This window comes from Typha angustifolia, chromosome 14 (assembly GCF_048772165.1).
Source record: "Typha angustifolia cultivar Huaian chromosome 14, ASM4877216v1, whole genome shotgun sequence".
NCBI lineage: Eukaryota > Viridiplantae > Streptophyta > Magnoliopsida > Poales > Typhaceae > Typha > Typha angustifolia.
In genome coordinates, this window is record NC_133252.1 from 5,669,280 (window position 1) to 5,691,863 (window position 22,584).

At 40.0% G+C, this 22,584-nt stretch overlaps 1 protein-coding gene across 1 annotated transcript; it reads left to right on the forward strand.

Moving 5' to 3' along the window:
* Window positions 1–668: 668 nt before the first annotated feature.
* On the forward strand, window positions 669–6,757 carry LOC140776732 (uncharacterized). The gene is made up of 3 exons (XM_073120555.1): window positions 669–904; window positions 988–1,040; window positions 6,281–6,757. The coding sequence occupies exons 1-3, from the start codon at window positions 814–816 to the stop codon at window positions 6,401–6,403; spliced, it is 267 nt and encodes an 88-aa protein (XP_072976656.1). The 5' UTR covers window positions 669–813; the 3' UTR covers window positions 6,404–6,757.
* Window positions 6,758–22,584: the final 15,827 nt, after the last annotated feature.

The following is a 22,584-nucleotide window of genomic DNA, read 5'->3' on the forward strand; positions in this document are numbered from 1 at the left end:
TTGTCTATAAGCCTATAAAAACATAGTTTGCTGGCTTGTTTTGTTAAGTCAGCGAATTAACCTTTGTTGTCTTCTAAGCTCGCAAATTAGCCAATTTAGTTATCTTAAGTTCGGAAATTAAATTTTAATATTCATAGGCTTCTCTTTTAAGCCAGTAAACTGATTTTCAATAATTTTTTTTAAACGCCCTTTCCAACGAGTTACTTTTATTTTATTATATAATTATTTATTAAACCTACATTAAACAATTATTAGTAAATTAAAAAAATTAATTATATTTTATCTGCTCAAATTATTTACACTCTTTTCCAATAATTTTTATTTTATTTTATATTATAAAATATTTAAATATTTTAAAAAAGAGAAAAGAGAGACAAGAAATGAGAGTAGCGATAAATTGTTAGATATAAATCATATCAAAAGTAAAATTAGAATCAAATTAAAATAATATTATTTAATTATTTATTAAAGACTAAACTGGATTAAAAAGAAGTAATTTAGTGTTTTAGTTACTGAACCAAACCAGATTAGGTTCCCAAAACTCAAAACAAAGGGGCTTGTTTTTCATAAAGTTCACCCAGTTAGAAATAATAATACCCTTATGCTAGGGATTTGTCGTAAATAAAATTCTTCAGGGGTTTAACTGAAAGTGCAATCATCCCATTTAATGCCCTAATCCTAGTCGGTCAGTCACCGGTTGTGGGAGGTGCTTGCATTAATTCATAGCCAAGGCGGCCGAGCAACCCTAGAGGGGAATCTTTAGCAGCAAAAGCAACTCTCTTTTGGAAGTCCACAGATTGGGATTCTCTAGGGATGACGCAGAAAGGAAACCTGTTCAAGGGCAAGAAGAAGCAGAAGACGATCCCTCCTAGTCGCCATGGTAAAGCTCCTCAAATTCGAAAAGGTACCCATCCATCTCTGCCCTCTAGTAACTTTTCTTTCTCGTTTCCTTGCTGAATCCACTCTCGGTAAATCCTTTAACCGCAGGGAAGCGGTTCGTGAAGCCGTCTAATTACAGCAAGGAGGTGGACGCAGATCGAGTAAGCTCTCTGACGTTCTTCTTCTTGTTTTGGTTATTGCTTTTCCTTTTTTTGATTTGCTCTGGTTATTTGTTGAGTCTTTTGTGCCATAGATTAGTTAAGAAAATTTAGAGCAGTTTGGGGTAAATTTGGAAGAAGTCTCCTTTTGACGCCACAAGATCAACAACGTCTATGAGCTTGGGCTTCTTTTGCTGATATAAGAGCGTCGTTTTCTATGTTGTTGGATAAACCCAATAAGGGTTGCCGTTTCTTTGTGAAGTTTCAGTATTTCCTAGTGCAAATTCCTCTGTTCGTGCATGCAATTGACATAATGGCTTCAAAGGTGAAGCTAAGCTTCATTGGTGGGGGCACACAACATTCTCAATACATAATTTTAAGCAAAGCAAGATCTTTACCTGAAAAATAGTACTTCAATTTTAGTATCAAGGTGGTCTTGACCTCTTTTGCTTTAAGTTGCGCGGCTATCTAGTGTCGTGAATGGTTTCCCTATCTCAGATTAGGGTTGTCAAAAAAACATTGCTGGGTCGCTAGGCGAGCTCTGTTCGAGCTCTAAATGAGCCGAGCTGAGTTGAGTTTTTTAGCTTGAAAACGTAATCGAGCCAAGCCAAGCTAGAGCCAGCTTGCTTGACCTCGGCTCAAATTAGCTTGAAATATATATTATCATATTTAGTTCTGTTTATTTATCTAAAGTTATACTAGCAAAGTTGGTAAGACTGTCTTTATTCTTACTCATGACTCAGGTTTGAATCCTACTTACTGCATTTTTCAAGATAGTCTGTTACTTTTTTAAAATGAAGTTCCACTTTAGTCCCATATCGAAAACTAACAAACTTGAAATGAGCTTTATAGATAGTCTCTTAGACAATTAAAATGTGTTCTCTTGAAATAAATAATATTTAATACTTTATATACGAAGCACTTGAGCTGAGCTGAGCTAGCTCGATACTAATGTGAGCTGAGCCCCTATTAACTAGCTTGTCTCGAGCTTGAGCCAAGCGGAGCGGAGTGGAGCTCCGCTTGCTTGAACTCGGCTCGTTTAGATCTTTGTTTCAGATGATTGAGCTAAACTGAAGTAGGGATTTACAAAAGTTTCTAGATGTATGAGCCTCCTCAAGTTATAAGAACTCTTAAGGGATGTGACAGACTTGAGTATTTCTCAAGAACAGTAGATAACATTATATGTTTCTTTTGATTTGTTGGTATGGTGGAGTCTCTTTTTGCTGCGGGTGTGTGCTTTGCTTGAAATTGTCTATACATACAGGGAATACTTTTGGTTTCAAATTATGTGGATAATTTGATAAATATTTAGCATTAAAACACCTTGAGATAGGAATACCATGGGGATTTGTTCTTGAATGCTAATCAAAAGAGGAGTCAAGTGCATGAGGGTCTAACCTATGTGAAGTCTAGAAAGGGTTGATGTACCCAACTTACATTTATTTCTAAAGATGTTATTTTTGTACTTGAATTCGAGGTTCCAAAAATTGGTATCGAGATCGGGATCGGTCATTCGGAAAAACGATAAGTATCGGCCGCCTGTATCGGATTGGACTATTTTAATTAAATAAAAATTTAAATATTATTTAAAAATGTTGAGAAATTTCTAAAAATTTAGAAAAAATTATAAGACAATAAGAAATTATAATTACTAATATATAAAGTCTAAAAAGTAAAAATCTCTCATCCATCATCTCTTCTCTTCTATCTTTCTAATTCTTAGTCTGAGCTGTCTCACTCTCTCTCTCTCTCTCACTCTTTTTTATTTTGTTATCTTTCCTTCTTTTTCTCACTCACACACACACACACACACACTCTCTCTCTCTGACTCTCTTCCTCTTTCCCTCGACAGCCAACAGCAGCAGCTGACAGCAGGGCGGCCCGGATTGAGATCGGCTATGGCCGATCCTGACCTGTTTCGGCCGATCCCACTCGGGATTAGTTGAAACTAGGAACTATTCAAGATGACCTCTTAGATGCAAAGGGTTAAGCCTTATCCTCTAATAATGCCCTTTGGTAGTCCTATATTTTTTTTTGTGTTTTAGGAGAAATACATTTAACCCCTTGTGGTTAGACTAAAATTTAGAGTTATCTCTTGGAATTGCATTTGTGACACTTTAACTCTCTTGTATTGTTAGCCTATGTGCAACTACTTGACAAACAGCTATTTTAATGTGCAAAGGGTATGCTTTCCCTTTTTAATTTACAATAATATTGCAAAGTTTTTAACTTGGAACGAAGATAAGGGTAGAAGGTCAGATGTTTGATTGTTTTGGTGGGAATTATCTTTTATTATTATCTTTGGATAAAAAAACTAATGTTTCTATGTGGAGCAGCACCATAAGGGTTTATCTGCAGATGAAAGTTCAAGGAGACACTATAATTTGGCCAATCCATAGGGAAATGTTTTTTGTTTAGATCATAACATGTAATGTTGCTCACTAAGAAAGATTTTCAAATGCTGGAATATGTTTAATTGAGAGCCTTGCTTCCCACTACATATTGCTCCATTGGCAAGATATTTAGGTGGTGCAATATATTAGAATGCAATTTTGTCCTGCACCAATCAATTATTGACTAGTTTGTCATTGTGGCAGAATACACTGCACTTGTACCTTGTTGGACTTACATGATGATGTGCAAGTTGTGTAATCAAAATATCTTATTTAATCTTTAATGGGGTTTACTAGTTAGTTAGCAACTTCTTTTTAGTAGTAAGCTTCCTAGTGTTGATGGTTGATTGTGTTGATAAATTTATTCAATTTTTCAGAAGAGTTGTAAGTTGAAGCTCAGTAAGATTTATTTTCTTTCTTATGAAAGTTGTGCTTTGCATTTGGCTTGCCGTCATTTCAAGTGAAGAATAAGTATTATCAATGACAGAGGATGTTCTGGGTCATTTGAATATGTTGGTGCTTCTTTCTTGTGCCTCTCTTTGCTAACAAGTGAGAATCAAATATAGGCTGTCGACCAAGAATTAGGTGATTGTATTTTAGATTGTTTGCATGAATTATTACACACTTACTAAGGAAAACTGAAAAAGGTTTGTGATTTTGTCTCAGCCATATAATATTATTTTCCTTATGGAATTACAAAGTATTAGTTAGTGTCTTGCCATCTTACCATTTGACTGGGTTGGGCTCTCTGTCTTCAATCTGAATAAAAGACAAGAATTTTCAACGAGAGGTAGGATGTTTTTGATCATTTGCGCATGCTGTTTGCTTCATTATATTATTTCTATTCTTGATAAGGGAGTCATTACTGCTTGTCAAGGAAAAGTGAGGCTTTGTAAATTATAAGTACTTAACTTTATTATTTTATTCCTTTTTGTGGATATTACGGAGAATGTGGGACATCAGACGATCTACTATTATTACTAGGTTTGACCGTGGATAGAGAAATTGGAAGTTTAGAAGAAACATACTACTAATATAGTTAGGATTAGGTGGCAATTTTTGACTTGCTTTGATAATTCGACCCGAACCAGAAGGCTTTAAACGGGTTTGAGTTTAATATAATCAGGTTCGAGTTATAAACGGGCCGACTTGCCTAATTAGACTATTAAATGGGTCGCCTTAATGTTTATGATCTCAACCTGTTTAACCCCTTTTTGACTCACCAATCTATTTATGATATTATAACTCGATTAGAATGCAAATATTTCGTTTATAACTTGAATAAATTTATTTGTAACTCAAATAAACTTGTTTATAGTCCAATTATAGAACTTGTATAAACTGATAACTTATATGTGACTCGTGTAACCCATTTAATGAATTGGTTGTGCTTGTATTTAATATTCCAACCTATTTAATAAACAAGTCATGTTCATGTTCGCTTAAACTTGACTTGATTGCAAACCCTAATTATGGTTAATACTTTTTCTTTAAAAAACAATTTGTATCTTATAATCAGATAAGAATACCCTAAATCATCCAAATATTATTTTTGTATTTTGACAGTAAAGTGTATGTAATATATATCTATGTTAAGTACTCTTAATATATATATTAAGAATTATGTAGTCCTTGGGGTTTCGAGATCTGACTCAAATTTGTATATTTTCGCTTCAACAGATTTTGCAATAGGGTACTCCGCTTGTTTGGTGTGGTAGGGATAAATATTTTTCCTTCTATATTGTTTTCCAGACAAGTTGGTCAGCAAACCAAGATGTGCTAAGACATGAGATTTATGGGAAGTGTGTTGCCCATGGAATATAAGGTAGGATAGTTTGAAACTAGTAAAGAGGTGTGCCTGCAAATATAATGGAGTATTGCATTTTGGAGAAAAACTTTGAGCTCTTAATATTTTTGGTATTCCTCAAGGGGAGGGCTTTGTAAATGAGGTATTTTATTGTATTCTTCTAATCTTTTATCCACGATTATGATATATCTTGTGGGTGCAAATATAATCATTTGGAGGTGTGTAAAAAGAAACCATTGTTCATGTGAGGGACCTTTAGTAAAATGATAGATTAGAGAGAAGGAGAAAAAGAAAACCAGCAGTAGGAACCTTTAGCTGCAGATAGCTAAACAGACAAAACTGGATAGGAGTTTTCGGAGCAGTTGGAACTTGGAAGAACTTCCAGGAGAGGAAGATATACCCTCCCTTTGATCATAAGCATAAAAGGGTTTCAGAAATTAAAATGAATTCCATTACGTGACTCACTTTAGTGCTATTGAGAGGAACATTGGATTGCAATCAGCTGGACACCATTCTGACAAATTGGATGCTCCACAATAAAACAAAAACAAAGGGGAAACTTGCTCCTCTTTGAATTTGAGGTGATTTGTAGTTTATTATTGTTTTCTTTTTTGTGCCACACTACCTTCTCTCAAAAACCAAACCTTAGATATGGATTTAAAGGCTTACTTCACCTTTTAATGATCTTCTGACTTCACTGCCATCACAGTCTAATGAGAAAGCTGCTTACTCGGAGCACCTTGTGTGCCCTTTGTGAAAATCATTTGTATGCTGAATCTCTTGATGTGCAAAATGGTGATCCAATTGGTGTTGAAATTGTTATTTTGTTTCTGGAAGGGTGGTATGCAATTGCTTCTTTTCATCTGCCTTTTATGATCATCTGTTATTTGGATAAAAGAATGCTCATCTTGTTGCTTAGCGCATGTTCAGGTTAATACTGTATGCGAAAGTTAAATATCGTTCCTTCAAAAGAGTTCTTTATGTTGATCATTATTCCTATATGCATTCATATCCTGATTGATTTACTGTTTCATTTCACCTAGGAATTGAGCAAGTTCATAAACAAATGTAACGAGATTAAAGCTGCTTCTCTTGCTAACAAAGAAGGTGGTCAACTCACCATAGTAAAAACCCCATCAGATCCTTCAAACTCTGCGCAAAAGTAGATGAGGTTGCGTTTAGAAATGTTTCAGATGTAAAGCAGAGGAAAGAGCTGGATGCAACACTTTCAATTTTAAGAGGACAATATCTTTCCCTGTTTGGCAGTGTTATAGTTTTCTCCTAGTTATTTACTTAAGAACAAGTCAAGTCATTCGATGAGATGGAATGTTGCAATTGTATCAGCCCTGTTCTCTGATGTATATCAAGTTTCCATCTGAGTTCATTACTTTCCTGTTTTCTAATTTTTTTCATGATAAGTACAATTGAGAGGTGTTTTATGCTGATATTTTTGCTCAAGTGTAGAAATCTTTGGAGGCATTTCACTTAATGAGTCAAGTTTCCATCTGTTGCCTTTTTAACATTGCTTCATTGGCAACCTGGGTTTCGTTCAGCTGTTGTATATGTGATTTGAGATTTAGATAGAGATTCCAAGTGCACCACCGCCCAACACTTGGAATCCGATTTTAAAGGAACCATGGGGATTGGGCTAAAGCTCAGGATAGAGTGCCCTGTTTCGGTGGGAGCGAGAGGGAGATAAATGAACCTTTTCTCTCATATATATATATACACACACACAATTAGAAATGCATTTACTTAAAAAGGGGCCAAAGGCCCAAAATTACATGAAACTGCCTTACATTCTAAAGCATCTGTCACCAAAATGGTATTAAGATCAGGATGACCTGATTCAACCCACAAATCCGCAGCCTGATTCGCTTCCCTGTACACTGAGTTATATCCGTTTGCTCAAAAAATTTAATATAGTGTTTACAATCTTCAATCATATTTGCTATCTTCCACGGAGAAGTTTTGCTGTAAGAAGTTGAATGAGCTGGCTTAAGTCTGTTTCCTCCGCCAGCTTAGCAAAATGCTTGTCCCTAGTTATGCACAATGCTTCCCTCATCGCCTAAGCCACGATAACCAAAGCCTCATTCATGGATGTATTAGCATTATAGCATCTCTGAAGATCCATCCTACACCCAATTGGTCAGATTCATCATAACCACCATCTACATTGAGCTTAATCCAACATCCAAGCCGTGCTAGAAGTCCAATGGGCCAATCTACACTGCTGAGAAGGAGACTGAAAACCCCTTAAGCAGTCCTATGTATATAATCAAAAGTAAGGGAAATCATATTATCCATATGTCATAAGTGGTACCAACTACATGATAGTTCCTGTTTTTCCATAATAACCACAAAGTATTACCAATAATAACTCATATAAGCATTCGGTGATCACTATGTGATTGGCTCCTTCATTCAACCAACCCCCTTTCAGCCATTCTCCATTGAATTAAAGATAAAAACTAAATGTCCGTCATAGACAAGTCCCGCATCTACTGAGTTGTCTTACAAGCAAGAAACAAATGCTCAGGGGTTTCAATATCATTCTCACAAATTTTACAGAGGAAGTTACTTTGGTTGTGGTAGACAAGTCGCACATATATTGAGCTGTCTTACAAACAAGAAATAGCCCCCCTTTAGCTTCTAGAATGCTCATTGATATAGAATAAAACTCTTTATTATGAAGTGGTAATTAATATAGTTAATAATTTATCTTATTCTGGTATAGTAATTTATCATACTCTCTCGTCTTGTTGCATACAACTTTCAAACTATAATTTAATAATAACTTGTAATTACTATTTTGCCCATAAGTTTAGTAACATTTAATTACATATCACCTCATCTAGAGGTAAGATTCGCTCTCATCTATCTCATCTCCTAAATACTGACTATTTCAGCCTCTCTTAAGTATAAGCCATCTCATATACAATTGAGCTTTCATCTTTTTTTCCTTTGACAAGTCAATTTTACAAAAATGAAAAAAATATTAAGTCCGCACGCTTTCAAAGTAACTCCAAAGTGCATAGTTATTTCCTCGTAATATTCAAAAATATTATCAAAGTAGAAGGTTATTTCCTCGTAATGCAAGCTTATAACTCCATATTGGTCTAAAATTATTTTGAAATGCATGATTATTTTCCTGTAATGTTTAAAAATATTACTGCACTATTGGGTTATAATTCCTGCACTAGTCTAAAATTATCCCACAATACATGATTATTTTTATATAGAGTGTGTTGTTATTTTCTCATAGTGTAGGCTTATAATCTTGTAGTATTAGTTATTTCCTCATAATACGAGTATATGGAGTATTTTAAATATGCACTTGTAATAAAAAAATGTTATAATTTTAGATAAATATATATTATTACTACTACTTTACATCCAATTAAAGATATTTTTATCATTGGTATAGAAACATCACCAATTTCTAATACAAATTCATTATTCTTCAATACTCTAATATCAACTTTATATCACATCAAATGTAATAATTATTACTTATACTAGTATTGAATTAAACACTAAAATAATTTATACTTATATTAGCTCTCTTATTCTAGTATTAAAAATTAGAATACTTACTTTAGAATAAACCTTGTTCCACAAGTGAATAAGACAAATGCTCAAGGGTTTTAATGTCTTTCTAGAAATCCTATCCCTAGTTAGAAGCCTTCCCAACAACATTTTCCAAAGGAAAACTTGTATTCTAGGTACTATAGGAAGCTTCCAATCCTTCTTCCACTTTGGGTTCATAGGACTCTCTTGGTTAAGCTCCTTGTCCCTCTGAAAAGAGCAGGCAAGACGAGGCAGCCGCATATATCTCACCAAATATAAATCTAATTTAGATTTAGATTTTTTACTCTATAAATTAAACCCTAATTCTCTTTCTCTTTTTTACCCATCCTTCTTTCCTTTTTTCTTCTTCTTCTCCTTTATTTTCTTCTTTCTTGCCGTCAGAGTCACGATGTGGGTTCGAACCGCCAAAGCATCACTGGAGTAATAGGGACCACTACGTGACTCGGCATTAAGCCCTCCCCCACCTCTCAAATTAAATTTTAGTTTAATGGGTTAAAATAGAAATACCTAATTTCAGTGTTGCGGCCTCATTGACCGCGTTCGAACACCTTTGCGAACGCCTACATCAGATTCGCAAAAACAGAGAACGTGAAATGCACGTTCGAACGCAGTTGGGCTCGTTCGAACATCCGCATCAGGTTCGCATCGATAGAGAATGCCTTTTGTGCGTTCGAACGCAATTGGGCGTGTTCGAACGCGATCGACGGGAGTCTACTAGTGTTAGGGTTAATTATTGTTATTTTGACTTGTTGGCTAGCCTCTATAAAGGTGTGGATGATAGCCAAAATCATAATGTTATTGGAATATTGGTTTCTTGCCTCTCTATCTTCTCTCTAGTCTCTCTACCCTAATCTCCCTCCTCTCTCTTTACCAACCTACCACCTCTACCGTTGACAAGGTCTCTCCTAACTTCTAATCTCCCTCGCTATCGAGTCCTCCCTCTTTCTTGGGATCTCGACCACTTCTTCCCCTTCATCTTTATCCCATAAACATCATCAACAATCCACCCTCATCTCCATTATCATCCATAACCCTAACATCTACTCCACTCGTCACCACCACCATCATCTGCACTATATTGTGTTTTTGTCCCAATTGCAATTCGAATCTATAAAGAGTGTAAATACAAAAAATATAGAGTTATAGATTGATTCCACTTAGGTTCGTAATTTTCTGACTACGAGATAATATTTGATGAATATTTTTCCTCGATTGCGTGGACTACTTCTTAGAATAAATTCAGATCTTGAAGGAATCGTTTTGTAACCTATCACAATCATCCAAAAATCCTAAAAAAATCTTATTACGACTCAACTTTCCCATTGTGTGTTGGAACATACCCCAATCACATTTGTTCGCCCCAAAATAGGTCTTTGGATTTGCAAACGTGAATCATGTGTTCGAACGCCCACATTCGAATGCTATCCATTTGTGTTGATTGCATTCTAATGCCCCAAAACAAGTCTCTGAATTTGTGAATGCGAATCAAGCATTCGAACGCACTTGCCAGAAACTATCTTATTTCCCTAAATATCTAGTAAGCAATTAATAAGACTTTAAGGTTTAAAAATGAAATACAATGCATAATAAGCAAAAGCTAAAAATTAAAATAATTAGGGACTCCAATGAATCGTCACAGTCCACTATGCTTCCCCACCTTGTCCTCAAGGTGTGAAGTCCGGAAAGCACTCCATGATGTTTGCCTCGAGCTCCCATATTGCCTCATTAGATGGCTTGCCAAGCCACTCAATGAGCACCTCCATTTCTAATCTCCCCCCATGTCAACGGTGTTGCCTAGCAAGCACATACAAGCTCCACCCTTTCAATCTCATCCTCCGGCTCGAGCAAAATATCTCCCAACATTTGATCCGCACCAATTCTCATCGTTTGTAGTGAAACATGAAACACGGGATGGGCTCTATTCCTTAGGTAACTCCAAATGATATGCCACTAGTCCAATCGTAACGCCCTTGCCCGGCATGGGCACGTGTACGCCCATGTGCCCACACGACACGTGCGGCTCACGCGACAGGACGGGCGAGGCTCGTCACATATAGATACACCCTGTACACATATAATCATGACATCATGAAATAATACCTACTAACATATTCATGCTCACATAATCCAATACCAAATAAATCATATTAGTAACTAAATAAATTGATTAACATATGAATATCTAAATCACAATAATATGCACTATACTACTATATAATCTGGCAAGATCCATATAGGCCACGACAAACCATCAAGATACAACTAAACAACTTATACATAAGTACACTATAATCTGACATGTATTATACAAATTATCATCTGATATAATAAAGTATAAATATAACAAACAATGATACAACTCATTTTCTATACAAATTATCATCTATATCGTCTCGCACTTATAGCTCAGCTCATCAATCTAAAATATTTCTCGGAATATCTCAAGTCACTATCATGTACCACATATCTGAGGGGGTCAGAAAAGAAATAAAGAGATAATCATAAGCAAAAGGCTCAGTGAATAGACCTTACCTTGAATCAGTAATGCCAAACAGAGAGTAAATCATATACTGGATAATATGAATCAGAAAGTGCATCATGTCATAAATGAGTATATGAATGTTCCTCAATAATACATAAATAAAAAGTAAATAATATGTCATTACTGATAAAAATATATAATCATCGACAATGAATAAACAAATCTCCATGTCATACTATCATCATAACTTTCTCTCAACTATGACACATAATGCATACTGACCATGACTATGCTATAATATCAAATGCAATCATATATGATGTATATTGACCACTCGATAATTAGGTAATCAGATGATAATGAAATCATATGCATTTCTCAACATCTCAGTCATCAATATCATCTTTGTATGTCATCATTATACTAGACTACTGTGCACAATCAACACCAGCTACCCGGTCTCAACATCATGCCCGAAAATTCAAAGCATACTCTGCCACCTGCAAAGAGTATCTTAAATATAATCATACTCTGCTACCCGCTAGGGTATCAGCATCTATCTAGATCGGGCACCCTCCTAGCTAATAGAAATCTCATGAGGATAACTCGCCATATATGCCCTAGCGAATGGCATGTGTCTAAATGTTTGCTGTGCACACAGACTAACGACCCCAGATGTAAGGTCAATAGGATCGCAACTATGTCGAGCGATCAATTATCTCCAAGCACGCCCTAACCCTCGCACCCACTTAGGTATCCTTACGCTTTCTATCAACTATCCTATTAATCATATTTTATGCTTTCTTTCTAAATAAAAAATCATATGCATATATCCAATACGATAACAAATCTATGCATAACAGAAATTTAGGTGGGATAGGAATCAAGAGAAAAATGATGCAATGTAGTCTCCAGTCATGTAGTCAACACATGCATACTCCTGCTAGTTTATCACATGCACACTCATGATAAAAATCATCTCGATATAAAACCATAACAGTATGGTTATCTTTAATCATCTCTATATATCGCCAATGTACTCATATCCCAGATCAGCCTAATCAAATGCATAATAAAATATACTTGACCAAAATCATCTCTAGTGCGGTAGACATGGCTGTCTTCAATGATTCGAAAGCCTCCATCGCCTTGCTCGTCCATTGAAACCCTCCTTTTCTAAGTAAGGAGGTCAGTGGGGCAGCTCTTCCCGTAGTTGGCAACGAATCACCGATAGTACCCCGTCAACCCAAGGAATCCCCTCAATTCTCGTTGATTAGTGGGAATCGTCTAGTCCACCATATTTTTGATCTTGCTTGGGTCGGCTTCCACTCCTCTTGCTGAGATTATATGACCCAAGTACTCCACTCATGGTTCACCCCAAAGGCACTTGCTCATCTTGACTTTCAACTGGTTTAGTCACAAGATATTCAACACCTCACGCACATGCTGCAAGTGTTCGTTCCAATTCCTGCTATACACTAGGATATCGTCAAAGAAGACGAGCACATATCGACGCAAGAGCGGGCAAAAAAGGTCATTCATCAGCCCTTGGAATGTCGTCGGTGCATTGGTAAGTCCAAATGGCATGACTTGGAACTCGTAGTGGTTATCGTGAGTCCAAAACGCCATTTTGTGCACATCTTCTTAGTCGACTCGGATTTGATGGTACCCTGCTCTTCAGTCAAGCTTGCTGAAGTAGGCTAACCCTGTAAGTTCGTCCAACAGCTCCTTGATCACCGGTATTGGGTACCAATCTTTGACGGTGATCGCATTTAAGGCTTGGTAGTTAACGTAAAACTGCCAACTCCCATCTTTCTTTCGAGCTAGCAACACCGGCGATGAATAGGCACTCCTACTCAGTTAAATGATCCCTTGACCTAGCATCTCCACCCCCAATTTGCTAATCTCCTCCTTCTAAACATATGGGTACCGATATGGCTGAACATTTGCTAGTTCAGCCCCTGGAATGACTTGAATGCGGTGGTCATGCCGACGGGTCGACGGCAGTCCTCAAGGCTCCTCGAAGAGAATCCTGAATCCCTGTAGCAGCTCCTGCATGTCAGGGGGTATTTCACTTGATGGTGGATGTTCTAGTTCAGCAACAGCCATTTGCAAGAGTAGAGCTCGATCCCCTACACATGGAAGTCCCAATAGCGGTTTCAACATCGGCCCTTGTTGCAGTTGATTTCCATCCAGTAGCACTCTTCGACCATTCTTCCAAAATGTAAGTGTGAGGTTTGAAAAATCAAATGTTACGGGCCCTAAGGTTTGAAGCCATTGAATCCCCAAGACAATGTTGGCACCTCGCAAGGTCAACGGATAAAGATTCAATGTGAAAATTTGGTCTTGCACCTTCAACTCCACACCTCCACAAATAAAATCTGCACACAATGTGGTGCCATTTCCAATCGTCACATTGAACCCTTCGTGGGTTCCGACTCGAGCCCAATCTTCCTGAGAAGCCTTTTGTCAATGAAGTTGTGAGGGGACCCGGTGTCGATCAAGATTCTCATTGTGGTTTTCTTGACGATACTATTCACCCACAAAGTCTTTGGTGCAACTGTCCCCAAATAGACGTGGAGGGAGATCTCGGCCATCATGTCCTCCATAGGTTGCTCCTCAGCTACTCCTCCTTGTTGTCTAGCCACACCATCACCCGTTTATTAGCATCACCGATCCCATCGGTTTAGCATAGCAATGTCTAGTACAAATTTCTGATAGGTCTACGGTACCAAATTGATAGGCTCTGATACTAAATGATAGGGCTATGGAATGATTTCTTCAAGATCGAGGTAAAATATTCACCAAATATTCTCTCATAGTCAGAAAATTATAAAACTAAGTGGAATCGATCCGTAACTTCCAAATCAACGTTTTTGGTATTTACATCCTTCACATATTCACAATACAATAGGGACGAAATTATGCATTAGTGCGGGTGATGGTGGTGGTGACGGGTGGAATGGATGTTAGGATTATGGATGGTAATGGAGATGAAGGTGGATGGTTGATGTTGTTTAAGTGATAAAGACGAAGAGGAAGAAGTGGTCGAGATCTCAAGGAAGAGTGAGCACTCGATAGACGAGAGAGATTAGAAGTTAGGAGAGACCTTATCAACAGTAGAGGTGGTAGGTTGGTGAAGAGGGAGAAGGAAGATTAGGGTAGAGAGAATAGAGAGAAGATAGGAGGCAAGAAATCAATAATCCAATAGCATAATAATTTTGGCTGCCATCCACACCTTTATAGAAGCTAGCCAACAAGCTAAAATACAATTATTAACTCTAATTTTAGAAGATTCCCACTGATCGCGTTCGAACGCGCAAAAGACGTTTTCTATATGTATGGATACGATGCAGGCGTTTGAACGTGGTGTTTGAACGCATTCGATCACGTTTGAACGCATATTTTGTGTTCTCTATTTTTGCGAACCTGATGTGGGCGTTCACAAGGGCATTCAAATGCGCCCCCTTCCACGTTTGAGTGCGACATATAAGAATTTTATTTTAATAAAAATAAATAACTAATGTAATAAGAAAAAACTCTAACTAAATGTATCAACTTCTCATCACAGCAAAAGCACAGTCCTTTGGCTCTTCGTTCCCCCACTTGAGCTGGTGTGAGTACTCGACTCGGACCTCTAGGTATGTCTCCACATCTTGGGAGGGCTTCAAGGGCGCTTGAGGAGGCACCATTGTAGTAGTGGCTCTTGGTACTCCGATAACATTTCCTGCTGCTTTGGTAGGTTGAACTGGATTACTGTTTTTTTGGCTCGTCCAATTCTGTTTGAGGTGTAACTTCATAGCTCGATGTTTGTCTTCCATGAGTACTGCATCTTCGAAGGCCTCCTTTAAGGTTCTAGGCCTTAAAACCCTCACGTCGGCTTGTATGTCTCCCTGCAGCCCGATAAATGTGTGGCCATATTGGTATCCACATGTGCAAAAGGAAGTTATCTCCAAGATGGAGAAATGCCTCTTTCAACCAAGTCATAGCTCTAACTCATTGCCCGTGCTATGGGTGCGAAAGAAGGATAGGATATGGCGTTTTTGTGTCGACTATCGAGCACTAAATGCTATTATCGTCAAGGACCGGTATCCCATTCCGGTTATAGAGGAGTTGTTGGACGAGCTTGTAGAGGCGACTATATTCAGCAAGCTTGACCAGTATCCCATTCTAGGTAATGCCTTGTGGTCTAACCAATGCTCCAGTTACTTTTCAAGGCCTTATGAATGATATATTTTGGCCTCTATTACGAAGGTACGTTTTGGTATTCTTTGATGACATTTTGGTGTATAGTAGAACTGAATTAGAGTATTAGCGGCATTTGGAGGATGTGCTGAATTTGTTGAAGCAAAACTAGCTGAAGAGCAAGAAGTCCAAGTGCCTATGGGGAGTACCACAAGTGGAGTATTTAGGCCACATCATCTCAGCGGAAGGTGTAGCGGCGGATCCTCAAAAGGTTGCATGCATGATCGCTTGGCCTATTCCTACTTCCACCACCGGATTGCGAGAATTTTTTGGACCGCTTCTTCTCCGGGTATGGCAAGATCACTGCTCATCTCACTTTTTTATTGAAAAAAGATTCTTTTAGATGGACGGATGAACCCACCACAACCTTTGAAAAACTAAAAATAGCAATGACGACGACGCCCGTTTTAGCACTACTGGACTTTACGAAAGAGTTTATTGTGAAATGTGATGCGTTGCGAGTTGGTATAGGAGTTGTACTAATGCAAGTAGGACGTCCCATTGCCTTTCTTAGCAAGGCTTTATACAAAATTTTTAGCAATTCTTAACTTACGAGAGAGAGATGTTGGCAATTATGCATGCGATGACAAAGTGGGGTTCCTTATTTGATTGGTACGTGATTCATTATCTGAACCGATCAAACGAGCTTTCCATACTTTATGGGACAGCGTATACACACTCCAGCACAGCAAAGATAGGTCACAAAATTACTATGGTATGATTATGAAAGTTAACACAAGAAAGAAACGAAAAATAGAGCGGCGGATGCATTATCACGCCAACTCGATACCGCCAAGCTTGCAGCCTATTCTTCTCCCTCTTTTTCTTTTCTTGATGACCTGAGATATGCATGTACATCTGACCCAGATGTTTTGAGATTGTTACAGGAGATGATGGATGATCCGGAGCGCTATCTAGAGTTGGAGAACCGAGGCGGTTTGTTGCTGGACCACGGATACATTCGGGTGCCCACAAATGATGGATTGTGGCAGAAATTGTTGGAGCACTTTCACCAAACTCCAGAGGTTAATCATGAGGGTGTCTTAAGGACTTATAGGAGAATATCACAGAGTTGCACGTGGCCAGGATTGAGGTGAGATGTGAGGAGTTTTGTCCGTGCTTGCGAAGTCTATTAAAGGGCTAAGGCAACAACGTTGAAACTGGCTGGATTACTTCAGCCTTTACCTATAGTGGACTGTGTTTGGGAAGATATTTCTATAGATTCCATAGAGGGTCTTCCGCTGGTACGTGGTTATTCCGTTATCTTTATGGTGATTGATATATTGAGCAAGTATGCGCAGTTTTCGGCATTATCATATCCATTTTCAGCCAAGTCAGCAGCTAAAATTTTTGTTAGAGATGTTTTTCAGTTGCATAACATGCCACACACGATTGTCTCGTATTGTGATCGTGTATTTATGAGCGACTTTTGGATGGAGTTTTTCAAATTGTAGAGAACTAGAATGAACTTTAGTTCTGCCCACCATCCATAGATAGATGGCCAAACCGAGGTGGTCAATCGAGGCATTGAGCAGTACTTGTGGTGCTTTGTTGGAGAAATGCCGAGATGATGGTTGGAGTTCTTACCGTAGGCAGTGTGGTCTTACAATACTATCCACCATAGCAGCATTGATATAACTTCATTTGAGGTGGTGTATGGACGCACGGCTCGGACATTACGCACTTATGATCTAGTGGCATTTGCAGATCAGATAGAGGTGGACTTAGCTTTGATGGATAGAGACGCCACATTGAGGAGGTTGCGTACCCATCTTTAATTTGTTCAAAACCGCATGAAGCAAGTTTATGATACCATTCATAGGGAGCAGGAGTTCGACATTGGCACTTAGGTATTTGTGAGGGTGCAACCGTATCAGTAGGTGATCTTACATCCGATGTAAAACCAAAAATTAGCACATCACTACTTTGGTTCGTTTTGAGTGTTATAGCGGATTGGTCTAGTTGCATATCATTTGGAGCTGCCTAAGGGGTCGAGAATGTATCCTGTCTTCCATGTTTCAATGCCGAGCGAGCGGATTGAAGATCATGAGGTTGTTGGATCTGTTCTACCAAAGCCATTGGAGGAGACAGAGATCATAATGCCAGTTCATGTACTTGCTAGGCGCAGACGACGACATGGTACAGATTAGAGATGAAGATTCTAGTCGAGTAGGCTTGGCAAGCAATTCGATGAGGCGACATGAGAGTTGGAGACTAATATTTTGGAGTGTTTCCTTGACCTTTCACCTTGAGGACAAGGTGGGGGAAGCGTGGTGGGCTGATACATTTAGTTAGGGTCTTTTCTAATTGCATTAGTTGTTTATTTTCATTAAAATAAAATTCATGTAGGTCGTGTTCGAACGCCCTTGCGAACACCTACATTAGGTTCGCAAAAATAGAGAACACAAAATGTGCGTTCGAACGTGGTCAGGTGCATTTGAACGCCGCGTTCAAATGCCTGCATCGTGTTCGCACATACAGAGAACGCCTTTTGTTCGTTTGAACGCGATCGGGCGCGTTCGAATGCGATTGGTGGAAATCTTATAGAATTAGGATTAATAATTATATTTTGGCTTGTTAGCTAGCCTCTATAAAGGTGTGGATGGCAGCCAAAATCATAATGCTATTGGATTATTAATTTCTTACCTCTTATCTTCTCTCTATTCTTTCTACTCTAATCTCCCTCCTCCCTCTACACCAACCTACCACCTCTATCGTTGGTAAGGTCTCTCCTAACTTCTAATCTCCGTCGTCTGTCAAGTCCTCTCTCTTTTTTGGGATCTCGACAATTTCTTCTCCCTTGTCTTTATCCTTAGTAATATCCTTTATCCACCCTCATCTCCATTACTATCCATAACTCTAACATCCACTCCACTCGTCATCACCACCATCACCGCACTATATCGTGTTTTTGTCCCTATTGTAGTTCGAATCTGATACGATTCGGACTTCACCGACATCGTCTCAAGCTTGGATTTACCTTAGGAGAGATTTATTTTCATGTTTTAGTAATTATTTTTCATTAAAATAGGTTTTCTGTAAGTCGCGTTCGAACGCGGTCGGGCGAGTTCGAATGCGATCGGGGAAAATTGAGTTTTAGGATAAGATTGAGTTTTAGGATAAGATTGAGTTTTAGGATAAGATTGAGTTTTAGGATAAGATTGTGTTTTAGGATAAGATTGAGTTGTTGGTTAACCTATAAAAGTATGTGTAGGGCAACCAAAATTAGGATTGAATATTGAGAATTGAGTTTGCCTTGCCTCCTTCATCTTCTTCGCTCTCGTTCCCTCAATCTCCCCGGCAACGCCGCTTCTAATCTCCCTCGACAGGCCAATCACCCTAGTCCCTTAGGAGTGGCCCTCTTCTCCCCCTTCTTCCAATTTATCCATCGCTATCCCAACCTTTCCATCATCCATAACCCTTCCACCATCACTTTTACACCGGTGCCACCCCATCAACACCGGCCCTCCACAATCCACCATTACCTAGGATTTCGTGCCTTCATCCACGGAATCCAAAATAGAGTATCCTGACGTTCGTCCACTAAACGAACGATATTTCGAGATCCCCATCTCCGATTCGCCTGAAACTAGATCTGTTGGAAAGCTCTTTTCCGGGCCTACAACATATCAAAATTTCACAGCGATCCAACGGCGGGATATTTCGGGATCTGATCTCAAAGTTCCGTGCAAGATCGTATAAATCTTGAATCAGAGCCATAGCACCAAAAGAGGGTTCGTAACAATCTGGTATCAGAGCCTATAGCCGAGGAAGGATCGTAACAAGCTGGTATCAGAGCCACCGTTCCTCGGACAAGCGCTTCCAATGACGATCACTCGATCTAATAGGAATACGGAAGAACCTAGCGTTCTATCCATGTTGGGGTCTATTTCCAAACAGATTGCCATCAACAAGCAAATAATGATGGAGATGATGCAGGAAATACGGGCATGGACGAAACCTTTTTCAACAAGCAAGGCAATCACAAGACAGCATTGGGAACCCTCCACAACATACCCAACATCCTCCACGGCCTCCCCGTTCATCACAAAAATAGGGGAGAGTTCGGCTATCCGGCAAGATCGAGATTCTACACCTCGACCCATGGTCAGCCGCAACGAACTGCCACCGGCTACAATGAGATCCTCAACCATTGTAGCAGCCCTCGGAACCTCCACATCTTCCCATGCACCGGAGACCTCGTCGACAAACCGCGAAGTGCTGGCTACCCCACACCTGGTCGCTGGATATCCCTCATCAGGAATCCTCATCAGTGGTGAAGGAGATGATCCGAAATCGCGAATTTCGACACTTGGGCCGCCTTTCACTAGCTCCCTTTGCAACCATAGTGAGTCGGCAACTAAGAAGAAATCGCATATGGCCTCCAGCGATCTTCTACCATTCTCCTCGGTCAATCGACAGTCGACCATGACAGCTTCATCACCAGCGATGACGTTGCAGCTCCCTGCCAAGCTACCACTCAAAGGAGAAGGCCACGATCTTCCACCCATGGCAGCTGAAAGTGCAGATGTGGCTGGACATCGAGGAGAAGAAGTTGAGGAGCAACATCACGCGGAGGACACGATGGCCAAAATCTCCCTCCACGCCTATTCGGGGACAGCTGCGCCAAAGACATTGCGGGTGAACGGAGTAGTCAAGAAGACCACAGTGAGAATCTTGATTGACACCGGGTCCACCCACAACTTCATTGACAAGAGGCTCCTTAGGAAGATTGGGCTCGAGTCGGAACCCACGGAAGGGTTCGATGTGACGATTGGAGATGGCACCACCTTGCGAGCAGATTCTATTTGTGGAGGTGCAGAATTGAAGGTGCAAGGCCAAATTTTCACATTGGATCTTTATCCATTGGCCTTGCAAGGTGCCGATATTGTTTTAGGGACCCAATGGCTTCGGAGCTTGGGGCCCGTGACCTTTGATTTTATAAGCCTCACATTGACCTTTTGGAGAGATGATCAGAGAGTGTTGTTGGATGGAAGTAAACCGCTGCTTGAACTTTCAAAAGAAAGGGAGCTCGCTTCTTTCTCGGCACCCACTTTTCCTTTCTTTTCAGATCTACGAAGAGCCAGTGCAGAGGATAGTGATCTGGTCCGACTCATGGAGGAGTTGAGAGAGAACCCCTCAAGCAACCCCGAGCACGAGGAGCGCAATGGGTTAGTACTAGAGCATGGACGAATTAAGGTACCCCGAAACGAAGAGCTACGGAGGCTATTGATGGCACACTTCCATGATACTCCTATAGCAGGTCATGAAGGGGTATTACGTACTTACAAGCGGCTGGCCCAAAACTGTACTTGGACTGGGATGAAGACGGACGTGAAGAAGTATGTGCGTGAATGTCAAATCTGCCAACGAGTCAAATCGGAGGCACTCAAGCCTAGCGGGCTACTGCAACCACTACCGATACCAGAGCGTATTTGGGAGGATATCTCCATGGACTTCATCGAGGGGCTGCCGGAAGTTCGAGGACAATCGGTGGTGTTTGTTGTGGTGGATAGACTGAGCAAGTATGCACATTTCATAACATTGTCTCATCCGTTTTCAGCAAAAAGGGTTGCTGAAATTTTTGTTCGGGAAGTGGCACGCTTGCATGGGATGCCTAGGACGATCGTGTCAGACCGGGATCGCATCTTCATAAGTGAGTTTTGGTCCGAGTTCTTCAGATTGCAAGGGACTCAAATCAATCTTAGTTCAGCTTATCACCCCGAGACGGATGGCCAAACCGAGGTGGTGAATCGTGGACTAGAGCAATACTTGCGATGCTTTGTGGCGGATCGACCAAAGGATTGGGTCAAATTTCTTCCTTGGGCTGAGTGGTCATACAATACCGCTCATCACTCAAGCATTGGCATGACCCCATTTGAGGCGGTTTATGGGCGCACTCCCCCTGTCTTGCGTGCCTACGATAGACTCGCAGCGACGGATAGGACTGAGCTTGACTTGGAGCTTGCTGATCGAGATGAAACATTGAGACGGCTCAAGACTCACCTAGCCACAGCACAAAACCGCATGAAGCAAACGCATGACAAAGGCAGACGTGAGCGAGAATTTGAGGTGGATCAATTGGTGTTCGTTCGAGCTCAACCGTATCGACAATCCACATTGAGGCCAATTTTGAACCAAAAGTTGGGATACAAGTACTATGGTCCGTACCGAGTGCTACAACGAATCGGTCCAGTAGCTTACCGATTGGACCTACCTGAAGGAACCAGGATACATCCCGTCTTCCATGTCTCGGCATTGAAGGCCCAGATCGGGCCTAACCATGTAGTGGGTTCGACCTTACCCGAACCAATGGAGGAAGATGGCTCCACTGAGCCGGTTCGAGTCCTAAGTCGTAGGAGAAGACGCCAAGGATCCAGATTAGAGACTGAAGTGCTGATTGAGTGGTTGGGCAAACCTACTAACGAGTCTACATGGGAGCTAGAGGCAGACATCATGGATCGCTTCCCAAATTTCAAACCTTGAGGACAAGGTTGCGGAAGCGTGGTGGATTGATACGATTCGGACTTCACCGACATCGTCTCAAGCTTGGATTTACCTTAGGAGAGATTTATTTTCATGTTTTAGTAATTATTTTTCATTAAAATAGGTTTTCTGTAAGTCGCGTTCGAACGCGGTCGGGCGAGTTCGAATGCGATCGGGGAAAATTGAGTTTTAGGATAAGATTGAGTTTTAGGATAAGATTGAGTTTTAGGATAAGATTGAGTTTTAGGATAAGATTGTGTTTTAGGATAAGATTGAGTTGTTGGTTAGCCTATAAAAGTATGTGTAGGGCAACCAAAATTAGGATTGAATATTGAGAATTGAGTTTGCCTTGCCTCCTTCATCTTCTTCGCTCTCGTTCCCTCAATCTCCCCGGCAACGCCGCTTCTAATCTCCCTCGACAGGCCAATCACCCTAGTCCCTTAGGAGTGGCCCTCTTCTCCCCCTTCTTCCAATTTATCCATCGCTATCCCAACCTTTCCATCATCCATAACCCTTCCACCATCACTTTTACACCGGTGCCAC

Excerpts from the sequence above, each read along its gene's own strand:
- LOC140776732 (XM_073120555.1), top strand. The coding sequence starts at position 814 with ATGACGCAGAAAGGAAACCTGTTCAAGGGCAAGAAGAAGCAGAAGACG. Across the intron at positions 905-987 it reads AGCTCCTCAAATTCGAAAAG|GGAAGCGGTTCGTGAAGCCG; the intron begins GTACCCATCCAT and ends CTTTAACCGCAG. Across the intron at positions 1,041-6,280 it reads AGGAGGTGGACGCAGATCGA|GAATTGAGCAAGTTCATAAA; the intron begins GTAAGCTCTCTG and ends CATTTCACCTAG.